The sequence below is a fragment of the Eurosta solidaginis genome, chromosome 5 (genome assembly GCF_040869045.1).
Source record: "Eurosta solidaginis isolate ZX-2024a chromosome 5, ASM4086904v1, whole genome shotgun sequence".
In the NCBI taxonomy this organism is placed as follows: Eukaryota; Metazoa; Arthropoda; class Insecta; order Diptera; family Tephritidae; genus Eurosta; species Eurosta solidaginis.
The window spans coordinates 207,711,052-207,729,946 of record NC_090323.1 but is presented as its reverse complement, the minus strand read 5'-3'; the positions used below and the strand labels follow the sequence as shown (position 1 = coordinate 207,729,946).

General features: G+C 38.3%; 1 protein-coding gene across 2 annotated transcripts; it reads right to left on the bottom strand.

The window, feature by feature from the left end:
* Window positions 1–3,540: 3,540 nt before the first annotated feature.
* Mettl2 (methyltransferase-like protein) lies at window positions 3,541–4,797 on the bottom strand. Of its 2 annotated transcripts, none has more exons than XM_067787836.1 (2): window positions 4,498–4,790; window positions 3,541–4,438 (listed from the first exon to the last, which is right to left on the bottom strand). In XM_067787836.1, exons 1-2 carry the CDS (start codon window positions 4,662–4,664, stop codon window positions 3,613–3,615), a joined length of 993 nt encoding a protein of 330 aa, XP_067643937.1. In that variant the 5' UTR covers window positions 4,665–4,790; the 3' UTR covers window positions 3,541–3,612. The 2 variants fall into 2 exon arrangements, with proteins under 2 accessions (XP_067643937.1, XP_067643938.1); XM_067787837.1 differs by having other exon boundaries at window positions 3,544–4,438; window positions 4,640–4,797.
* Between the last annotated feature and the right edge of the window lie 14,098 nt (window positions 4,798–18,895).

Below are 18,895 nucleotides of genomic sequence, written 5' to 3'. Positions count from 1 at the left end.
CGGCCAAGTGCTGCCAAGTTAGGTGAGTTTTTGCCATATCATTTTGTGTTCTGCTTCTCCAGCAGAGTTGTATTTGGGGTGTGTTTTAAATTAAAACAGTCATGTTAAAAAACGTTGAAATAATAGCTGTTTTTTTACATCTATATTCGTTTACGAATGGCGGAACGTTACAAGGTGGCAGCATGGTGACATACCTACATACATACATAAATAAGAATTCCATGTACTTTGTTTTTGTAAATTCGATGGACAAATGTCAAAATCGTACTGCGTCGTAAGTTGATGTATCAAATCAAATAAAAAAAGGTTATAATCAGCTGTTCGATGCGGCCACCTTGTATCGTTCTGCCATGCGTTTACGCTTAAGCTTTATATTCCTCGTGTTCCAATGACACATGAACCAGATACGCATGACGGAATTCTACAAGGTGGCAGCATGGGACAGCTGATTATATACTTTTTTTATTTGATTTGATATATCAACTTCCGGCGCAGTCCGATTTTGACATTTGCCCATCGAGTTTACAAAAACAAAGTACATGGAATTTTTATTTATGTTTGTAGGTATGTCATCATGCTGCCACCTTGTATCGTTCCGCCATGCAGATACGAATAGAGATTTAACATGTAAATGCAACAACAGTGTGATTCATACGGTTCACATTGTTGTTGCATTTGATGTTTAATCTCTATCCGTATCTGGTTCATGTGCCATTGGAACACGAGGATTGACTGCTAAGCGGCACTTTAAATACACCGCTGAAATTGCTACGCATAAAATTAGTACTACTTAATTTCAATACGCATTATACTCAGATGTATCTGAAATATGTGTCTATGTTTCACCCTCTGCACTAATTCTATGTATTCTATGCGCGTCCACTATTTATCACAACTGATTCAGCTATACGTTATATACAGAAATACAACGGAGGGTTGTGGCCCCGCCAAGGCGAATTCATTACAGGTGGTGTTATCCCATCAGCTGATTGCTTCTTCTTGATAATTTTCCATACAAAGCCTTGTACAACAAAATGTCAGTTAATCGAAATCTATGAAAATTTTCTTTTGACTTGACATTCTTCTGCACGGCGAATTGGTTGAATTCGCTTTGCCACCACCTTGTATGGATTCGCCTTGGGCCCCGCTTTTCGGTACACCCTGCTCCAAGGCGAATCCATACAAGGTGGTGGCAAAGCGAATTCAACCAATTCGCCGTGCAGAAGAATGTCAAGTCAAAAGAAAATTTTCATAGATTCGCTGATTAACTGACATTTTGTTGTACAAGGCTTTGTATGGAAAATTATCAAGAAGAAGCAATCAGCTGATGGGATAACACCACCTGTAATGAATTCGCCTTGACCCTGCTCTGTAGCTAGTAGTTTAACCAATGCCGCTAGATGGGTCTCCTAAGCATTATTAGGATAGGCCTTTTTTTCACGCGCACACGAGACGTATCGCATGTTAAGAAAAAAACACTGTTAATAATGGTTTTTGTTTTTACATCTATAGACGTTTACGCTTAAACTTTGGTAATTGTTTACTTTAGGGTACAACTGCTAAAACTCGTCCAAAAATATCGGGAGAGGTGTCAAAAGACGTGCTTTGATCCCAGGACCGCGAATCCGAAAGCGAAAATTCTAAATTTTATTTCCGTCAAAAGATATTTCCAACAAACCGAAAAATTGCCACGGAGCGCTCCGAAACCGGGAGCGGGATCCATAGTATTTTTGCGCAGAACACCTTTCTGTATTGGCGGCCTTCGGTCGCGATTATAAAAAATTACGCTGGGCGCGTCCAACACCGGTCAAAGAAGCTGCTCGCAGCACCCTCGTATTTTATACTCTCAACGAAGCACCGGAATCAACAAGCCGCCCTCTCCCCGGTCCGTTTACCACATATTGACAGAAGCTTTTCTGGTCGTTGCGGAAGCCAAACCGATATATGTTCTCGCTGAGGAAGGGTAGAAATTTACGACGGCGAATCGGTGCCATTGCCATACAGGTTCGAAAAAAATCAATGCGATGCTAGCAACCACATAGGATCAGCAGCACCGCCGAAAATGGACCAGGAAACTAATTCCTGAACTGAACGCATGTTTGAAGCCGTCACACGGAGGTCGAATTTTACCTGACCTAATTTCTAACCGGGCACAGTTAGTTCCGTAAATATGTCCACAGAATTAGTAAGGTTGTAGACCTGAAAAGCCTGTATTGCGGAAAAAATTAGACGGTGTATGTCATACCCGGACAGTGTCTTTAATAACATAACCTCCCGAGACGACAGATGTGATACAGTCAGCACATACGTGAGGCATAACTTCTTACTATTGAGAAGTTGGTTGCCTTTCCCATTACCATGAGAGTTAAAATAAATTGAAATATATTTCCTTCTATAACCCGTATCAGAAATAATCTTAAATGCCGTCGATAAGGAGAATTGCGGCGGCCGTAGAAGTTTAGGTTTTAGAGATTAGCACTCAACGGAGGAAATGTATCCTGCAATCGAGTAGGCACGCAGTGGGGCTTAAAATATCCCGGTCAGTGAATAAAGCTTTTCCTCACTCCGTGAAACTTAAAAACAACAATTCATACCCTGAACTGATCTATGTGAGTGAGCTGTTACGGTTGCTTCGCCGTTCTTAAAAGCTCTATCACTCAGGAAATTGTAAACAAACTCCTCTAAAGGAAATCGAATAGAACTAGCAGTTTCAACAAGACCGGGCCATACGAAGTTGTTGTTTTTTACAGCCGTAAAAACACTCCACGAAAGTTGAGGATGAATGTTTTGGAGCTGTGTGGTTCTTTCGGCTTTTTTAATATATTTTCATAGAAGCAACGTTTTTGTTTCCGCCTTCGATATTGTACAGCATTCAAAGCTCATCGTTTAACATCTCACCTCACATTTTTGTGCGTGTATTAGAAGCCGCCGGCTGTTTTGGAGTATTGTCCATTATCCAATATTCAGGAAAGAGTGCAGTATTCTTCTGCTATGTCGCGAAATGTCGCTTTAATTATGGGCTCACCTAAAGCCTGATGGTTTGGGGAAGTCACATGTTGTGTTTGTAGTGAATTGCGGGACAGCACATGTTTCTTTGGATCAAATGGCTTAGTTATATGTGGGCTCATCATAGTATTTACGGGGATAACCTCTGGCCCGACTTTCAAGCACAGGTAGTTCTAGCAGTTGTCGGAACTATATCGAAGTTGATGGTCTCCTGACCCAGAAAAATAGAAGAAGTGCATGCTAAAAATTGCAAGCGATACTCGGCCTGAATCTCCTCGAATTTCGCACCAAGTTAATATTCTTCTAGACGAAGAATTATGTTGTGCTATAACTTAAACTTGTGTGAAACTTATAACGACATTCCACGAAATATAGAAGTCGCCTCATATGATCTGGGGCGATTCAATAATAAAACCCCTGTCTTCGGAACGCACCTTAATGCATCACGAATTCTATACAGAATGGGCTGGGATGTCTTTAAATATTCGACATGCTTATAACAAATCAGTGACTGTGTTGCTACAAATTACTTCATGAATATTTTGCAACCAATAGTAAACTATATTGGGATTTACCAAAGCGATATGTATGTAATTTATTCAATACTTATACTAGTTCCTCTGCAGGTTTACGGAGTTTCGTCTGTATCCAAACCCTGTACATTTTCAGCATACGCCCCCGGTTTACTTGCAATCGCCTATCGACTATACTCTGCTCCTCCAGAAACCCCTCGTCACAGAAAAGTTTTCTTACTTCCTCTTGAGTGAAGAAATACACCATTGTACCATCACCACGAACATAGAAATTATCCTCCAAACATTTACCACTTTTAAAACGGAGCTGCGCCATGTCATAACGGCCATAATCGCGAAAAAGCAACAAACCACCCGGGCGTAAGTATCGAAAGCAATTCGCAGCTACATGTTTCATTTTTGCCGGCTCAATTGCTGATAAGACAAATATTAGTACAATTATATCTAGGGAATTTTCTTCAAAAGGTACTGGCCATTCCTCAAGGGTGGCATCCATTACGAACACCTCACATCGTTCGTCATCAAATTCTGGACTTGAGCGCAAAATGTCAATAGCGCGTGCAGAAAAATCACAGCCATAAACTTTTAAACCTGGTTCCTGGCTATATTTAAGAATAGGAAGAATTGTATTTCCAACACCGCAGCCCAATTCGAAAATGTATCGTGGTTTTTGTTCATCTGTTAGATCAGTGGGTGGTGCAAGTTCAGAAAATTCTGTAAATAGCCAGTGACGATCTTTGAAGAAACGGTTTGTATGCACACCATAAAATAAGTCCCAAAATTTATCTGCGTCACTTTGGAATTTTTCCTGATCTTCTGCGTTCATTTTCTCCGCCGAATTTTTGGCAACTGCCTCCTGCGCATTGACCTCTTGCTCTTCGTCCCATTCGACATTGTCCCTGGAAATAAGTGAACGAAAATAAAATAATTAAATTTAAGTATCTCATAAACTCTATACCAAGCATTAAACTGAAATACATGATTTGGATCACTTAAAAATCGGCCACCGCCAGTTGGTTTTTTCCGAAAGCGCGTGTGCTCCCAAGTTGCTAGCATACGCCAATTATGCGTAAATTTATACGATAATTTCACATATTTACCAAGCATTGTGCTTAAAGACGTCATTTTCGTCTATCAGGAACCGATTTCCAAACGTTGGACGCTTCGCTTCGGCACTTTCAGTCAGCTCGACAGGATTTCTATCATTTTCCAATTTGCTCATGTTTACATTTGTACTTGCATGTGTTTATTCTTGCTTGTTCCGCATATCACAGTGGCGACCTTAGCACCCATTCATAATGAACTATTGTACTGAGAGTAAAAGTGCGTGCACATTAAGCGGCGCGAAATGTAGCGGCAGCGGCGTTTAACTTTTTTGCCTATATGATCAACAATGCTGCTCATGGTTGTTGTTGTTGTTGTTGTAGCGATAAGGTTGCTCCCCGAAGGATTTGGGGAGTGCTATCGATGTGATGGTCCTTTGCCGGATACAGATCCGGTACACTCCGGTACCACAGCACCATTAAGGTGCTAGCCCGTCCATCTCGGGAACGATTTATGTGGCCATATTAAACCTTCAGGCCATCCCCTCCCTCCCAACCACAAAGTTCCATGAGGAGCTTGGGTTCGCCAGAGCCTCGTCTGTTAGTGATACAGGATTCGCCGCGGATAGGTGAGGTTGACAATTGGGTTTGGAGAAGGTATATATTGCGCTGGCAACCTGAAGGGTTGCGATACACAGCCCCTTGAATCTGGTATTTTCGTCGCCTCTTACCACAGGCATACCTACCGCGGGTATATTCTGACCCCCTAACCCGCTGGGGATGCTGCTCATGGTCGCGCTGCGCAGTGCTGCTGCCGCTAGATGTGAATTGCATCACAAGAATACATGCAAATAATATTTTGCAGCGCATTGTAGTGCAGCTCAATGTGCTTATACCGTTATGTCTGCTTTACGTAAACCGCTTGCCGCGCTGATTCAACACTTTAACTGCGGAATAAGTTACCAATATGTGAACATTTTGGAAGCAGGATATAGGAGCGACGACACATTCAACTCCTCCATGAAGCCTTATGCCGGATTTATAATACCGCTTCGCCTGACAGATGGGTTCAATATATGACTGTTTTTTTTACATCTATCTACGTTTACGCTTAAACTTTATATGGAGTGCTAAGCGTCAAACTTTAAGCCGGAGTCATTGGTGCCGTATGTCGTATCGCTGTATCCGTATCCCTAACGTAATCAGCTGTTTATCGTTACGACGGTAACCAAAACCCAATTGGTTGGATACGATACGGTTACGACCTTAGCGGCACCAATAATCGATTGCATTGATTCTCATAAGGTTGGTCGAATCAGCTGTTAAAAGGTTACCGATACGGTTACCGATAAAGCACCAATGTCTCCAGCTTTACTCTTCTGAAATTGCTTCGCATAAAATTAATACTCCTAAATTTCAATACGCATTATACTGAGATGCAACTGAGATATGTGTTGTTCATTGTAAACTTTACCAAGTAGCGCAACTAACAGCTGATCGCTCAAAATTTGCACACACACACAAACATCACTAATGGCCATATTACGGAAATCTTAGGGAAATTGAAGTTAAATTTTTAAACAGACATAAAATGTTATAATTTTGGAATATATAGCATATAGGACACCTTAATTGCAGTAAGTGACAGAAAATGTTTGCTTATACTCAAGTATTTAATTATTTTTTCTAAATTGATCTTTAATATTGATGCAGTGATTGATCCAATGCAACTCTGGTCTTCCTACTGTTCTTCATTCCACTCCATTCGAGTACCTATTTTCACGGCCTGCGAGTGCCTTCCACTCTATTCGCAACATAACCTCGAATTAAGCTGCCAAACTATATAGTAAACAATGCTATTGTACTGAGAGTAAAAGTGCTTGCACATTAAGCGGCGCGAAATGTAGCGCCAGAGGCGCTTAACTTTTTTGCCTATATGATCAACAATGCTGCTCATGGTTGTTGTTGTAGCGATAAGGTTGCTCCCCGAAGGATTTGGGGAGTGCTATCGATGTGATGGTCCTTTGCCGGATACAGATCCGGTACACTCCGGTACCACAGCACCATTAAGGTTCTAGCCCGTCCATCTCGGGAACGATTTATGTGGCCATATTAAACCTTCAGGCCATCCCCTCCCTCCCAACCCCAAAGTTCCATGAGGAGCTTGGGTTCGCCAGAGCCTCGTCTGTTAGTGAAACAGGATTCGCCGCCGATAGGTGAAGTTGACAATTGGGTTTGGAAAAGGTATATATTGCGCTGGCAACCTGAAGGGTTGCGATACACAGCCCCTTGAATCTGATATTTTTGTCGCCTCTTACCACAGGCATACCTACCGCGGGTATATTCTAACCCCCTAACCCGCTGGGGATGCTGCTCATGGTCGCGCTGCGCAGTGCTGCTGCCGCTAGGTGTGAATTGCATCAAAAGAATACATGCAAATAATATTTTGCAGCGCATTGTAGTGCAGCTCAATGTGCTTATACCGTTAAGCTGGAGTCATTGGTGCCGTATGTCGTATCGCTGTATCCGTATCCCTAACGTAATCAGCTGTTTATCGTTACGACGGTAAACCAAAACCCAATTGGTTGGCTACGATACGGTTACGACCTTAGCGGCACCAATAATCGATTGCATTGATTCTCATAAGGTTGGTCGAATCAGCTATTATAAGGTTACCGATACGGTTACCGATAAAGCACCAATGTCTCCAGCTTTATGTCTGCTTTACGTAAACCGCTTGCCGCGCTGCTTCGACACTACGCTTTAACTGCGGAATAAGTTACCAATATATGAACATTTTGGAAGCAGGATATAGGAGCGACGACACATTCAACTCCTCCATCAAGCCTTATGCCGGATTTATAATACCGCTTCGCCTGAGAGATGGGTTCAATATATGACTGTTTTTTTACATCTATCTACGTTTACGCTTAAACTTGATATGGAGTGCTAAGCATTAAACTTTACTCTTCTGAAATTGCTTCGCATAAAATTAATACTCCTAAATTTCAATACGCATTATACTGAGATGCAACTGAAATATGTGTTGTTTCACCTCTACACTAATTCTAGGGGCCACCTCAACAAATGATGTGTGTCCACTACTCATCACAGCCGATTCAGCTATATCCCTACAATATACGCTGATCGTCATCGTAAATTTTACCAAGTAGCGCTACTAACAGCTGATCGGTAAAAATTCGCACATTCACACGCACAGTTCTCGACTCAGTTTCAAAAAAACTTTAGATTATTTAATTCAAATTTTAAAGTGAGATAATCCTTACAAATTTATGTATACAGAATATATATGGCGTTTTTGTTGTTATTAAAACAATAGTTTTATTTATATTAAAGCTTTTATCATTTTTTTTTAACTTTGAAAAATCTCCGAACACCATTCCTTCATTATATGACATTCGACTGCCTAGTCCACTGCCTTCCACTCTATTCGCAACATAACCTCTACTTAAGCTGCCAAACTATATAGTAAACAATGCTGATAGTTTTTCTAATACACTCACACTTGTAATTGACAATGCTGATCCTGCGATGACGTAAACATTGATACTCAAATTTATGTATGTTCCTTTGTTCGCTCACGCATGTCCGCAGGTTCCCAACGACAGCCTATAATCATGAAAAAGGACTCAAACTGGGAAGGCTTCGGACACCTGGTACAGAACAAAAGATCATACAGCAGATACCATAATGCATGTGAGACAGATACATAATCCTCAACGGAATTTTATGTATGCGAGAACAGATTATCCGATTTAATCATGTTGTCACTACTGACTGTCATGTGACAATCAAATGATTATCACGGTTGTTTTGTTATTTTTTAAATTCCGCCATTTTCAACCAACGAAAACCATATAAAAAATAAGTTTAAAAAATTAAAAAGAGAGCATTTCAAAGCTCCATGCTAAAAGAAAAAAAATCGAAAATAATAGCCGTGTTTTTTAACACGCGTATATCCGTTTACGCTTAAACTTTATATTGACTGCTAAGAGACAAACTATAAATACACCTCTGAAATTGCTGCGCATAAATTTTGTCCTACTAAATTTCAATACGCATTATACTCAGATGTAACTGAAATATGTGTCTTTGTTTCACCCTGTACACTAATTCTATGTATTATATGTGTGTCCACAATTCATCGCAACTGATTCAGCTATATGTTATACCCTATGGCCATCAGAGCGTTGCGTCTCCGCTTTTCGGTACACCCTGTTGCTGTAGCTAGTTATTTTACCACAGCCGCTAGATGGGTCTCCTAAGCATTATCTAAGCGAAGATAGGCGTTTTTTAACACGCGCAAACGAAACGTATACGCGCGTGTTAAAAAACACGGCTAATATTAAAAAATACCAAAAGCTGGCGGAATGTATGGGGCGCCCTCAAAAAATTGATACGCGAAAAATAATAGTGGTTAGTGGTGATTCATTTTTAAATGTGATTCCGCATGAGGAAAGCGCTCTTCTGTTGTTTTGTTATTTTCTGAATTTAAATTGAACATTTTGAACTCGAATTCTTATAAAAATATTTATTTTAAACAAATAAGAAACACGTATGCTTTTATCACGTACAAAATTAAAAACGTAATGAAATAAAGTAAATAAAAAGCAAAAAGCATTGTTTCATTTTTGGTGGAATATAACAATGGTCATTTATGATAGTATAACAGTCAAACCTGATATCTACAGTAAACTATCATTTATGACACTTTTTGATAGTTAGAGTGTCAGCATTGATCCAGGAAAAGGAATGAGAGTGAGCAGTACGGCTATATACTCAATCAGTAGGCCATGTTGGTGTATAAGAAAGAGACAAAAACTCACACGTACACAGTTGTTTACATCACATTTGCGCAAGTCCCCTTAAGTTTGTGATAGAAAGTGTGTATGAGGCGCTGATCGTTAGGTTGACATTGCTGACAATCAGATGATAGTCATATGATAGTCAGTGTTCTTGTAGGGTATGTTATACACTATGTCCACCCACAAATTACACACAAGAGATTTGGCATTCACGAGCTCAAAATTGCTTCGTTCTGCTTAACTACGTCACACTTGACTGCTTGAGCGAATGAAACAAAGAGAGAAAAACAAGAGCTTTAGGAAATGACGTAAAAATTGCCCATAAAAAACAGCTGATCTTTTGTTTACATGCGCAAAGCGCAATCTTGTTTGTGTGATTTAAGATGGCCACCAGAGGTTTGTGTCTGCGCTTTTCGGTACAACATGTTTTGTAGCTAGTTGCCAATAGATGGCATAGTGTACAAGTACAAGTGTGTTGACTTATCTGTCAAGCATTCTGACAGGCACTCGCTGGATTCGGAATGACAGCGAATTCAAAATGGATACCATTACCGAGTGCGCCGAATGATTGAAAAATTGAAAAAGTCGATACGATTGGTAGTCAAAAATGTTGTCGTTGAGACCAAAAATGCGACTCTAGACCTGAGATTTCCATCAGGTGAGCGAGGCTGTTTGTAGTTTTGACGTTTATCGCTTAGTGAACACACTTGTATAGGTACACTATGATAGATGGGTGTCTCCTAAGCATTATCTAAGAGAGGATAAGCGTTTTTTTACGCGCAAACGTAAACGTGTACGCGTGTAAAAAAAACACGGCTTTGCTAAACAAATTTTGTGAAATGTAAAACGAGGCAAAAAGTTAAGATATTCTCAACTCATAGCGCTGATAAAGCACCAAAACGAAGCAACGCCGCGAGGCTTCTATGTGAAAGACCATTCCGCATTGGTCGGATCAAATGGAAGAAGTCGGCTAGGCCTTTCGTTTTATAATCTTATGGCTTTGTCAAAACATAAACGTTAAGAAACGCAAACAAAGCGTTTGTGTGAATCTGCCTTTATATAGAACGCTTTACCAGGAGGCTAGACTTCTACAAATAACACCGGATTTACAAAGTACGCTTTTCCCAGTGCTTCGATTTCAATTGATTCCGGCTTTAGCATAGAAATCTGAACACAAATAGACAAAGTGTTTAATTGCTTTCTTAATGCGCTTTCAGGCTTAAAGGCGAAGCAATACGGCAAAAGCGTTTATTATTTCATATTTTAGTGCCATTATCTGTCAAAGGCGGGCAAACCACTTTCTGTCCTATGGACATCAAGTGCAAAATCAAGGCCTTGACAAACATTGTTTATCAATCGGGCCCTTGAGTGTAAATCCTTAGATGCACACTTCGAATTTCACATATGACGAATTTCATATCAAAACCGCTATGCATTGATCTCGACCCCCTCAGATTTTGACGAAATTTTGCATACAGGTACACTTTACCTATACAAACACAGCCACATTTTTAGAAATTGCATTTTTGAAAAATTTTGGGCGTGGCAAGGTGTCAAAGTTGTGAAAGTTGTTTGAGCTATGATAACTACGGAATGGCTCAACCGACTTCAAAAATCTTGGTACCACTGGAGAGGTATTCAGATCGGCTTTCGAAAACATACACTGTAAAAAATTATTTATACACTGAGACAATTTTTTTTCTAAAATAAAATTTTAAACTTGAAAAAAACTTCGAAGGCCAACCGTTTTAAAATAAAATAATTTTTTTTAGAAAGTTCTAATTAATATATATAACATATCCAAAAACAAAAATGGCGTTTTTTTTTCTTTTTTTTTTGATTTTAAGTAAATGCATCTCTTTATTAACACGCTTTTATTAGCTTGGCTTGTATGTAACGGAATCTTTGAGCTTAATTTTCACCGGTTTATAGAAGTCTGATTAATTTGAAACTTTGCATACGTGTCAAGGACCGATGACAATGCATTAATGTGATGGTGTGGTGACATAACGTCAACGGCCATAAGGTCAATTGGCCTTATTACCACCTTGAATGGCCATAAGTTTGATTGAAACTTTGCACACGTATCAAGGCTCGATGACAATGAATTAATGTGATGGTGTGGTGACATAAGGTAAACGGCCATAAGGTCAATTGGCCTTATTACCACTTTGAATGGCCATAAGTTTGATTGAAACTTTGGACACGTATCAAGACTTAAAAGGCTCCGAACTCCGTTGCACCTTTTGAAGCATTTTAAGATAGGTACTTTTAGCTAGTGCAGGCCACCAGACCAAGGCACCATAAAGAAGAATCGGGGCACAATGGCTGTGTAAATCCAGTAGGTCACCTTAGGAGAATCCTCAGGAGGTGCCAATTGTCCTCTTGCAGGTGAACAGCTGTGCTGCTGCCTTCTTCGATCGCTCCACTATATGGCCACTCCATAATAGCTTCCTATCCAGAATGGCTCCCAAATACTTGACTTGATCGCTAAACGCTAAGAACGTACCACCAATTCTTGGCGGTGTACGATTTGGTACTTTGTACCTCCTCGTGAAGAGGACAAGCTCGGTTTTATCCGGGTTGACTTCGAAACCTGTGGCTGTGGCCCAGTGCGAATTTTTGGATAGTGCCCCTTCCATTAGGTTGCAAAGAGTTTACGGAAATTTTCCCCCCAGGTGACGCAGATGTCATCTGCATACGCGATCACTTGGTGACGTTCTGCCTCCATGAGTCGTAGTAGTTGGTTGACGGTAACCACCCAAAGTAGCGGAGAGAGAACGCCGCCCAGCGGAGTGCCTCTGCCGACCGGTCTAGGGATCACGCATCCCACTTGCCTAGTTTTAGTATGCCTACGCGTAAGCAGATTGTATATAAACTCCACCAGGTACGCGCCAGATCGGCCAGCGACGAGGTGATGGCCTCAGAGAGAACGTTGTTAAAGGCACCCGCTATATCTAAAAATGCCGCCAGTGTGTATTCATTGAGGTCAAGTGACCTTTCGATAACCGATACCAGTGAATGCAAGGCCGTGTCAGTTGACCTACCGTTAGTATAGGCATGTTGAGCTTGCGAAAGAAGCGATGGCTCAATCCTTCTCCTGATGTAGTCCTCTAGGAGTCTTTCGAGTGCTTTTAGCAGAAAAGAAGATAAGCTTATAGGCCTATAATCATTTTGTTTAGAGTGGGAAGTTTTCCCTGCCTTGGGGATAAAGACCACGTTGACTTCTCTCCACGATGCTGGTACGTAATTGAGCCTAAGACAACCTATAAACATCCCTTTTATCCAGGGCCTTATAACTTCGGCAGTATACTGTAGCTGAGCCGGAAAAATTCCATCCGGCCCCGGCGATTTATAGGGCTTGAAGGTTTGTAAAGTCCAATCAATCCTTTTATCATCTGTGATTTCGCTTATTAGCTGATAATTAGGTGACCCTCCGCTAACAATATATGAAGACACGCCCACGCTTGCTGGGAAGTGTGTATCCATAAGCAAGTTTATGGTTTCAGCGCTGGAGTCCGTCCAGTGCCCATCCTGCTTTTAGACGTAATCCTGGAGCAGCTCCAGGATGTCAGCTGGGTCCGTTGGCGTCACTGGAATCCAGGCTCTAGCCCTTGGTCGTGAGGGGATATCACTCGCCTCCACTACCTTGAGGCGCGCGCCCGCATATACCACCCCTATCAGCGTGACGGCGGCCCTATATAAGTTTACCGACCTGGCGTCGCACAGGCAATTAGCTTGACATTGCCCTGGAAGCACCCTGCATCGGTGTGAGATGGCAGTGGACCAGGGTTGTCTTTCTTAACCTTAACGGCCACCGTAGCGAGCGCGGCCTCGATGCACTTCCACTGTTGTTTCGGGATCCTGCCATCTTCGCTGCTCTCGTCTATAATGCTAATGATCTGCCGACCCTTGGCAATTTCGGTGAAAGACCGCTTCCAGCCTCCCTGCGTCTTAGCCCTTTTCGGTGCCGTGGGGTTGGATTCATCCATGGACCACTGGCGTTTCAAGGTTTCATCACTCTCGACTAAAACTTTTAAAATTACTTGAACTAAAAAATTAAAAATAAATAGTTTAAAAAAACTAAAAAAACACGCTTTTTCAGCCAACCGAACTAAAAAATAGAAAATAATTTTCAATTAAAAAGAGTTTATAAAACAGTAGTAGAAGGTCAAACAATCATTTATAGTTAATCACCTCAAAATAAAATAATACAATTTAAGTTATTAACAAAATAATTTAATTCACAGTAAAAAGCGTGGGGTGCTTGATATTGAATGTTACAATCATTCTATTGGCAACTATCTGAGAGGAAAAATATGAAATGTAGTCAAATGCACCCCACGCTTTTTAATCTGAGTTGAATTATTCTGTTAATAACTTAAATTGTATTATTTTATTTTGAGGTGATTAACTATAAATGATTGTTTGACCTTCTACTCCTGTTATATAAACTCTATTTAATTGAAAATTATTTTCTATTTTTTAGTTCGGTTAGCTATAAAAGCGTGTTTTTTTTTAGTTTTTTTAAACTATTATTTATTTTTGATATTATGGTACTTTTGAGCTGTGATAACTACGGAATGGTTCAACCGATTTCAAAGATCTTGGTACCAATGGAAAGGTATTCGGATCGGCGAACGTACATCGTAAAAAATTTTATTACACAGACATTTTTTATTTCAAAAATAAAATTTTAAACTTGAAAAAAACTTCGAAGGCCAGGTGTTTTAAAATAAAATATATTTTTATTAGAAAGGTCTATTTAATATATATAACATATCCAAAAACTAAAATGGCGTTTTTTTCTTTCTTTTATAAAAATTTTTAAATAAACTCATCTCTCTATATTTTGATATCATAGTACTTTTGAGCTGTGATAACTACAGAATGGCTGAACCGATTTTAAAGATCTTGGTACCATTAGAAAGGTATTCAAATAGGCTTTCGAAAACGTATACTGTAAGAATTTTTGTTTCGCTCAAAAACCACTCTTTTTAAGTTTTTTAAAAACTTAACTTGGAAAAAATTACAAAGATCAAGCATTTAAGAACAAACAAAAAATACTTTTCAGCATACGATTTCGATAGCCGATTAGAATACCTTTCCAATGGTATCAAGATCTAGGAAATCGATTGAGCCATTCCGTAGTTATCACAGCCCAAAAGTACCATAATATCAAAAATAAAGAGATACATTTACTTAAAATTAAAAAAAAAGAAAAAATACGCCATTTTAGTTTTTATATATGTTATATATAGATCTTTCTAAAAAATATATTTTATTTTAAAACGCTTGGCCTTTTAAGTTTTTTTCAAGTTAAACATTTTATTTTAGAAAAAAAAATTTGTTCAGTGTATTAAATAATTTTAACAGTACATGTTTTCGAAAGCCGATCTGAATACCTTTCCAATAGTACCAAGACCTTTGAAATCGGTTAAGCCATTCTGTAGTTATCACAGCTCAAAAGTACCTATTACCATCATTTTTCACGCATTTTTCACAACTTTGCCACGCCCACAATTTTTCAAAAATGCAATTTCTAAAAACGAGGTGGCGTTTGTATAGGTAAAGTGTACCTCTATGATAAAGTTTCCTCAAAATCTGAGGGGGTCGGGTTCAAAATGTGCCTTTTTTAATAGGTTTTGATATGAAATTCATCATATAAGAGCTTCATATACTTAAAATGTTCGGTTACTGTCATGGCTCAATTATATGGTTGGCTCATCTCATCAGCTGATTTTTTTTTTTTTTTCATTTAACTGGTAAGGGCTTGTCAAAAGGAGATGGCAAACGCTAAATATAACCAACACATTGACAATTTTTTTCTGCCGTAGTGGTAAATTTTGTATTAAATAATAGTTTCACATCACTTCAAGTTATTTTTTTTTTTAATCCATCTAATCAAGCGCATTTTTTTCCCACAACACACAAGAATTGCAAATTTTTATATTTTCTCTCCATTCCATTCGCCTAACACCGACACGCAGATTTTGACAATCTGAACAGAGATATGTTGTTGCTGTAGAGATGAGCCAACCATATAGTTGAACAAGGTTAAAAACCTTTCAAATAAGGAAACGGTTTCATTATTTACATATTAAAAATGTTTACAAAACATATTCGGTGTCGTTATATTTTTCATTAAAATAACGGCTACGGTTTCAATTTCAGCATATCGTGTTTAGCTTTTTACACTTTGTTAGTGCCATCTATGGATGGTACAATCCGGTGCTATCTACATATGTATTGTCTAACTGGTTTTAGGCTCCCTTGGCAGTTTATCAGTGTTCTGTTGTTATATAGCGAGACGTCTACAAGCACTACACGATAAAAAAAGTATGTTTCGAGAGAGTATTGACGAATTTTGATTCTGACATTTTAAGCATACATAGATAGTGCAAAGAATGTATTTTAAGGTTCAGGGCCTCCTTCATTATACCACTGTACTCGTTACACTCTTGTCACTCGCACCAGCAATGAAGGTAATAAACATAAACTGAAGGAAGTGCGATACAGCTGCTACGGGATCTACATGTTTTTCGCCGACTCCGAACGCTTTGTGCAAGGCAGATGAGGTTTAACTGAGATGCTTTTCGTGGCATAAATACACTCGGAGTGGGCGATCCCTCTTAAAAACACTTTTTTCTAATTGAAAAATACTTATTTCTAAATTTTTGATGTTGTTTTGTTCGGAAATTTAACCGAGGATCTTCGGTGTGATAGGCGGAGCACGCTGCCACCAAGGCGGTCATATATAAAGGTCATATAAACCTTCTATATTACAGAGTGTGGGCTCACATTTGTTTAGGTTTTACTAAGAGCGGAACTAATTTAAAACTAACTGGTTATCGAAGAAACTAGTTAAGAATCAGAAGCTTGTTTTGAGAAATTAAAAATGGAAGAGTTTTTCAAAAACAGCTCGATTTAAATGACATTAATAAGTCGTTCACTTCGAGTTAGAAAAATAATTTGTGTTCAGCAATGTATACCACTTCTCAGATTTTTCCAGAAGACAAGTATATAGCAAACAGTGAAATCAGAATAACTTTATCAAAACACCCATTCAATTAGCTAATCAGTAAAAGTAGTTCTTACAATACTTACTATACCTTTTTCCGCCCAAGCACCACTGTGGGCAGCCCTCTTGATCTGCTCCCATAGGCTGATTCCAATAAGAATAACTTGTGGGACGGAACATCGTTTTCCATCCGCATTACATGGCCTAGTCAGCGTGTCGATTATGTTTTAATTCGCTGGATATGTCACTGGTGAGTTCCAATCAGCCGACCTTAACCCTTCGCAAAATATGCTTGACTGGAACTTATATGTGATACTAAGGAGGATGTTTCCGCAAGAGTTGGCGCAGTTTGCAGGAACTGCTCTCTTATTGGCTGGCCAAAGAACACTTAGATTCCAATAGCCAGACATGTTTTTTTTAGTATATAATATTCAGTTTGTTCCACCAAATGCGTAGGTTACCGGGGTCCACATCTCTCGGTTCAGACCCTAATCAACTAGAATCTTAAAATGGATCCTTAACTGCGTGTTTGACATCTAGTGATACAACGGTGAAATTTCCATTAAACTCCATACAGTGGTTTTTGAGTAATGCGTGCTCAAACAAACATACAGAAAAATGCAAATTTTAAAAGTCAAAAATTGAAGATGTTTTTTTTTATTTCACACAATTTTTTAGAGAAATTGGTACTCTCATTAAGCTGATTGTCACTCGTCACGTCACAGCTTTCGTTTATTAAGCTTTAGAGTACCATTAATAGGCAATATCGCCAACGCAGATATCGTTCGTGAGGCGTCTCGTTCGCCAAACAGAATGATGGTGTCAAACTCATTTTCGCCAAATATGCTGATGAAAGGTATTGAATATAAGCCGACGATATGTCTTCAATTTTGAATAGTTGCTAATATGATTGCTAACTAGATATTGAAATCTCTGAATGATATGTCTCAAAATTAGAACTCGTAACATTTCCTCAACTCTCCGATTCCGCTGAGAAAGGCGTACATAAATTTTGAGAAAAGTCAATGTTTTGGTTAGAATGTGGTCAAAAGTTAGTCAAAAACCTACTTTTTCACATTTCTGGAAATATTTTCTTGATCTTGGGGAATATCTTTAGCTTCGGAAATAGCGGTTAAGTCCTAACCTTTCCAACATGTCATATCTGATATCTGTACGTTAAACTATACACGCGCAATCGACCAAGATGTGATGAGTAACAAGGGGATGACATGAAGGCTTTAAGCACCGATTTCTCGAAAAAATTTTATGAAACTGAAAAAAATTAATCGCACATTTTTTGTTCGTCTTAGTCCCATGAATACGTGGGCAGTCCGAAGTATTGAAAAAGCATTTTTAAAATTTTAGAATTATTGATTGTTTTTATTTAATATTTTATTATGAAATTGATTTTTATTAAAAATTTTATAATTATTGATTATTTTTAATTTTATTTAATAATTAATTAGGGGTTAATTATTAATTATTTTTATTAAAAATTTTATAATTATTTATAATTTTAGAATTATTATTTGTTTATTGGGTATTTATTAATAATTAATTTTTATAATATTAAAAATTTTAAAATTATTAATAATTTTTGATAATTTTATTTATTTTATTAAATATTAATTAATAATTAATTGGGGTTAATTATTAATTATTTATTTTACAAAAAATTTAGAATTATTAATCATTTTCATAGTATTTATATTTTTATTATTAAATGAATCACCATGTATGCAGAAATACGCTAGTGAATTTTGAATAGTTATTGAAAAACTGCCCATCCATGGTATGCCAATGCGTATGAGTAACATTGAATTCGAAAGCCATGTCGCATTTGTATAGCATAAATCTAGGCGTTGTTATAATAGCGGAATTGAGAAACAGTGGTATTGTTACAATTATTTTCGTACAAATTTATTGTATTGCAAAAAAGTTTTAGTTTCCGAGCGATAACTAAAAATTAAACTTTTATTATGAAAAAGTGATTTTTATTACGCTCCCTCGTTCAAATCTATTTTTCCCTTCATTCCAACCCACTTACTTATGCAGATTTAGCGCACAACAATTACATATTAATTTCTTTGTATTACTTTTAATAATAACTTGTACTTAGCTAAAAATAGAATTACCATATGACATGCCTTTAAAGAGGACTTCCTCATTTTGTTTTCAACTACAGATGCACAATTTCATTCATGAACATCAACAAAACAACAAAAATATACAGTATTCCTATTATACATTGTACTCCAACTCTCCGATATGCAACGTAAAATGATTAAATAAGCGCTTGCGCAATACAAGAAAGTCTACAAACGAATGAAGCAAATATACTATCAAATTAGTCATACATTAAGCCATTGTCTCGTTTTAACCCACACGAAATTGGTACAGACAAACATAAAAAATTCCCTTACATATCGTGGTGACAATTTTTCGAACATATTTAGTAGAAGCATA

Bases quoted from the DNA above. Each gene is read 5' to 3' on its own strand.
- Mettl2 (XM_067787836.1), bottom strand. From the start codon at position 4,664: ATGACGTCTTTAAGCACAATGCTTGGTAAATATGTGAAATTATCGTAT. The intron at 4,439-4,497 runs GTATAGAGTTTA...ACTTATTTCCAG, and splicing joins GTATTTCAGTTTAATGCTTG to GGACAATGTCGAATGGGACG.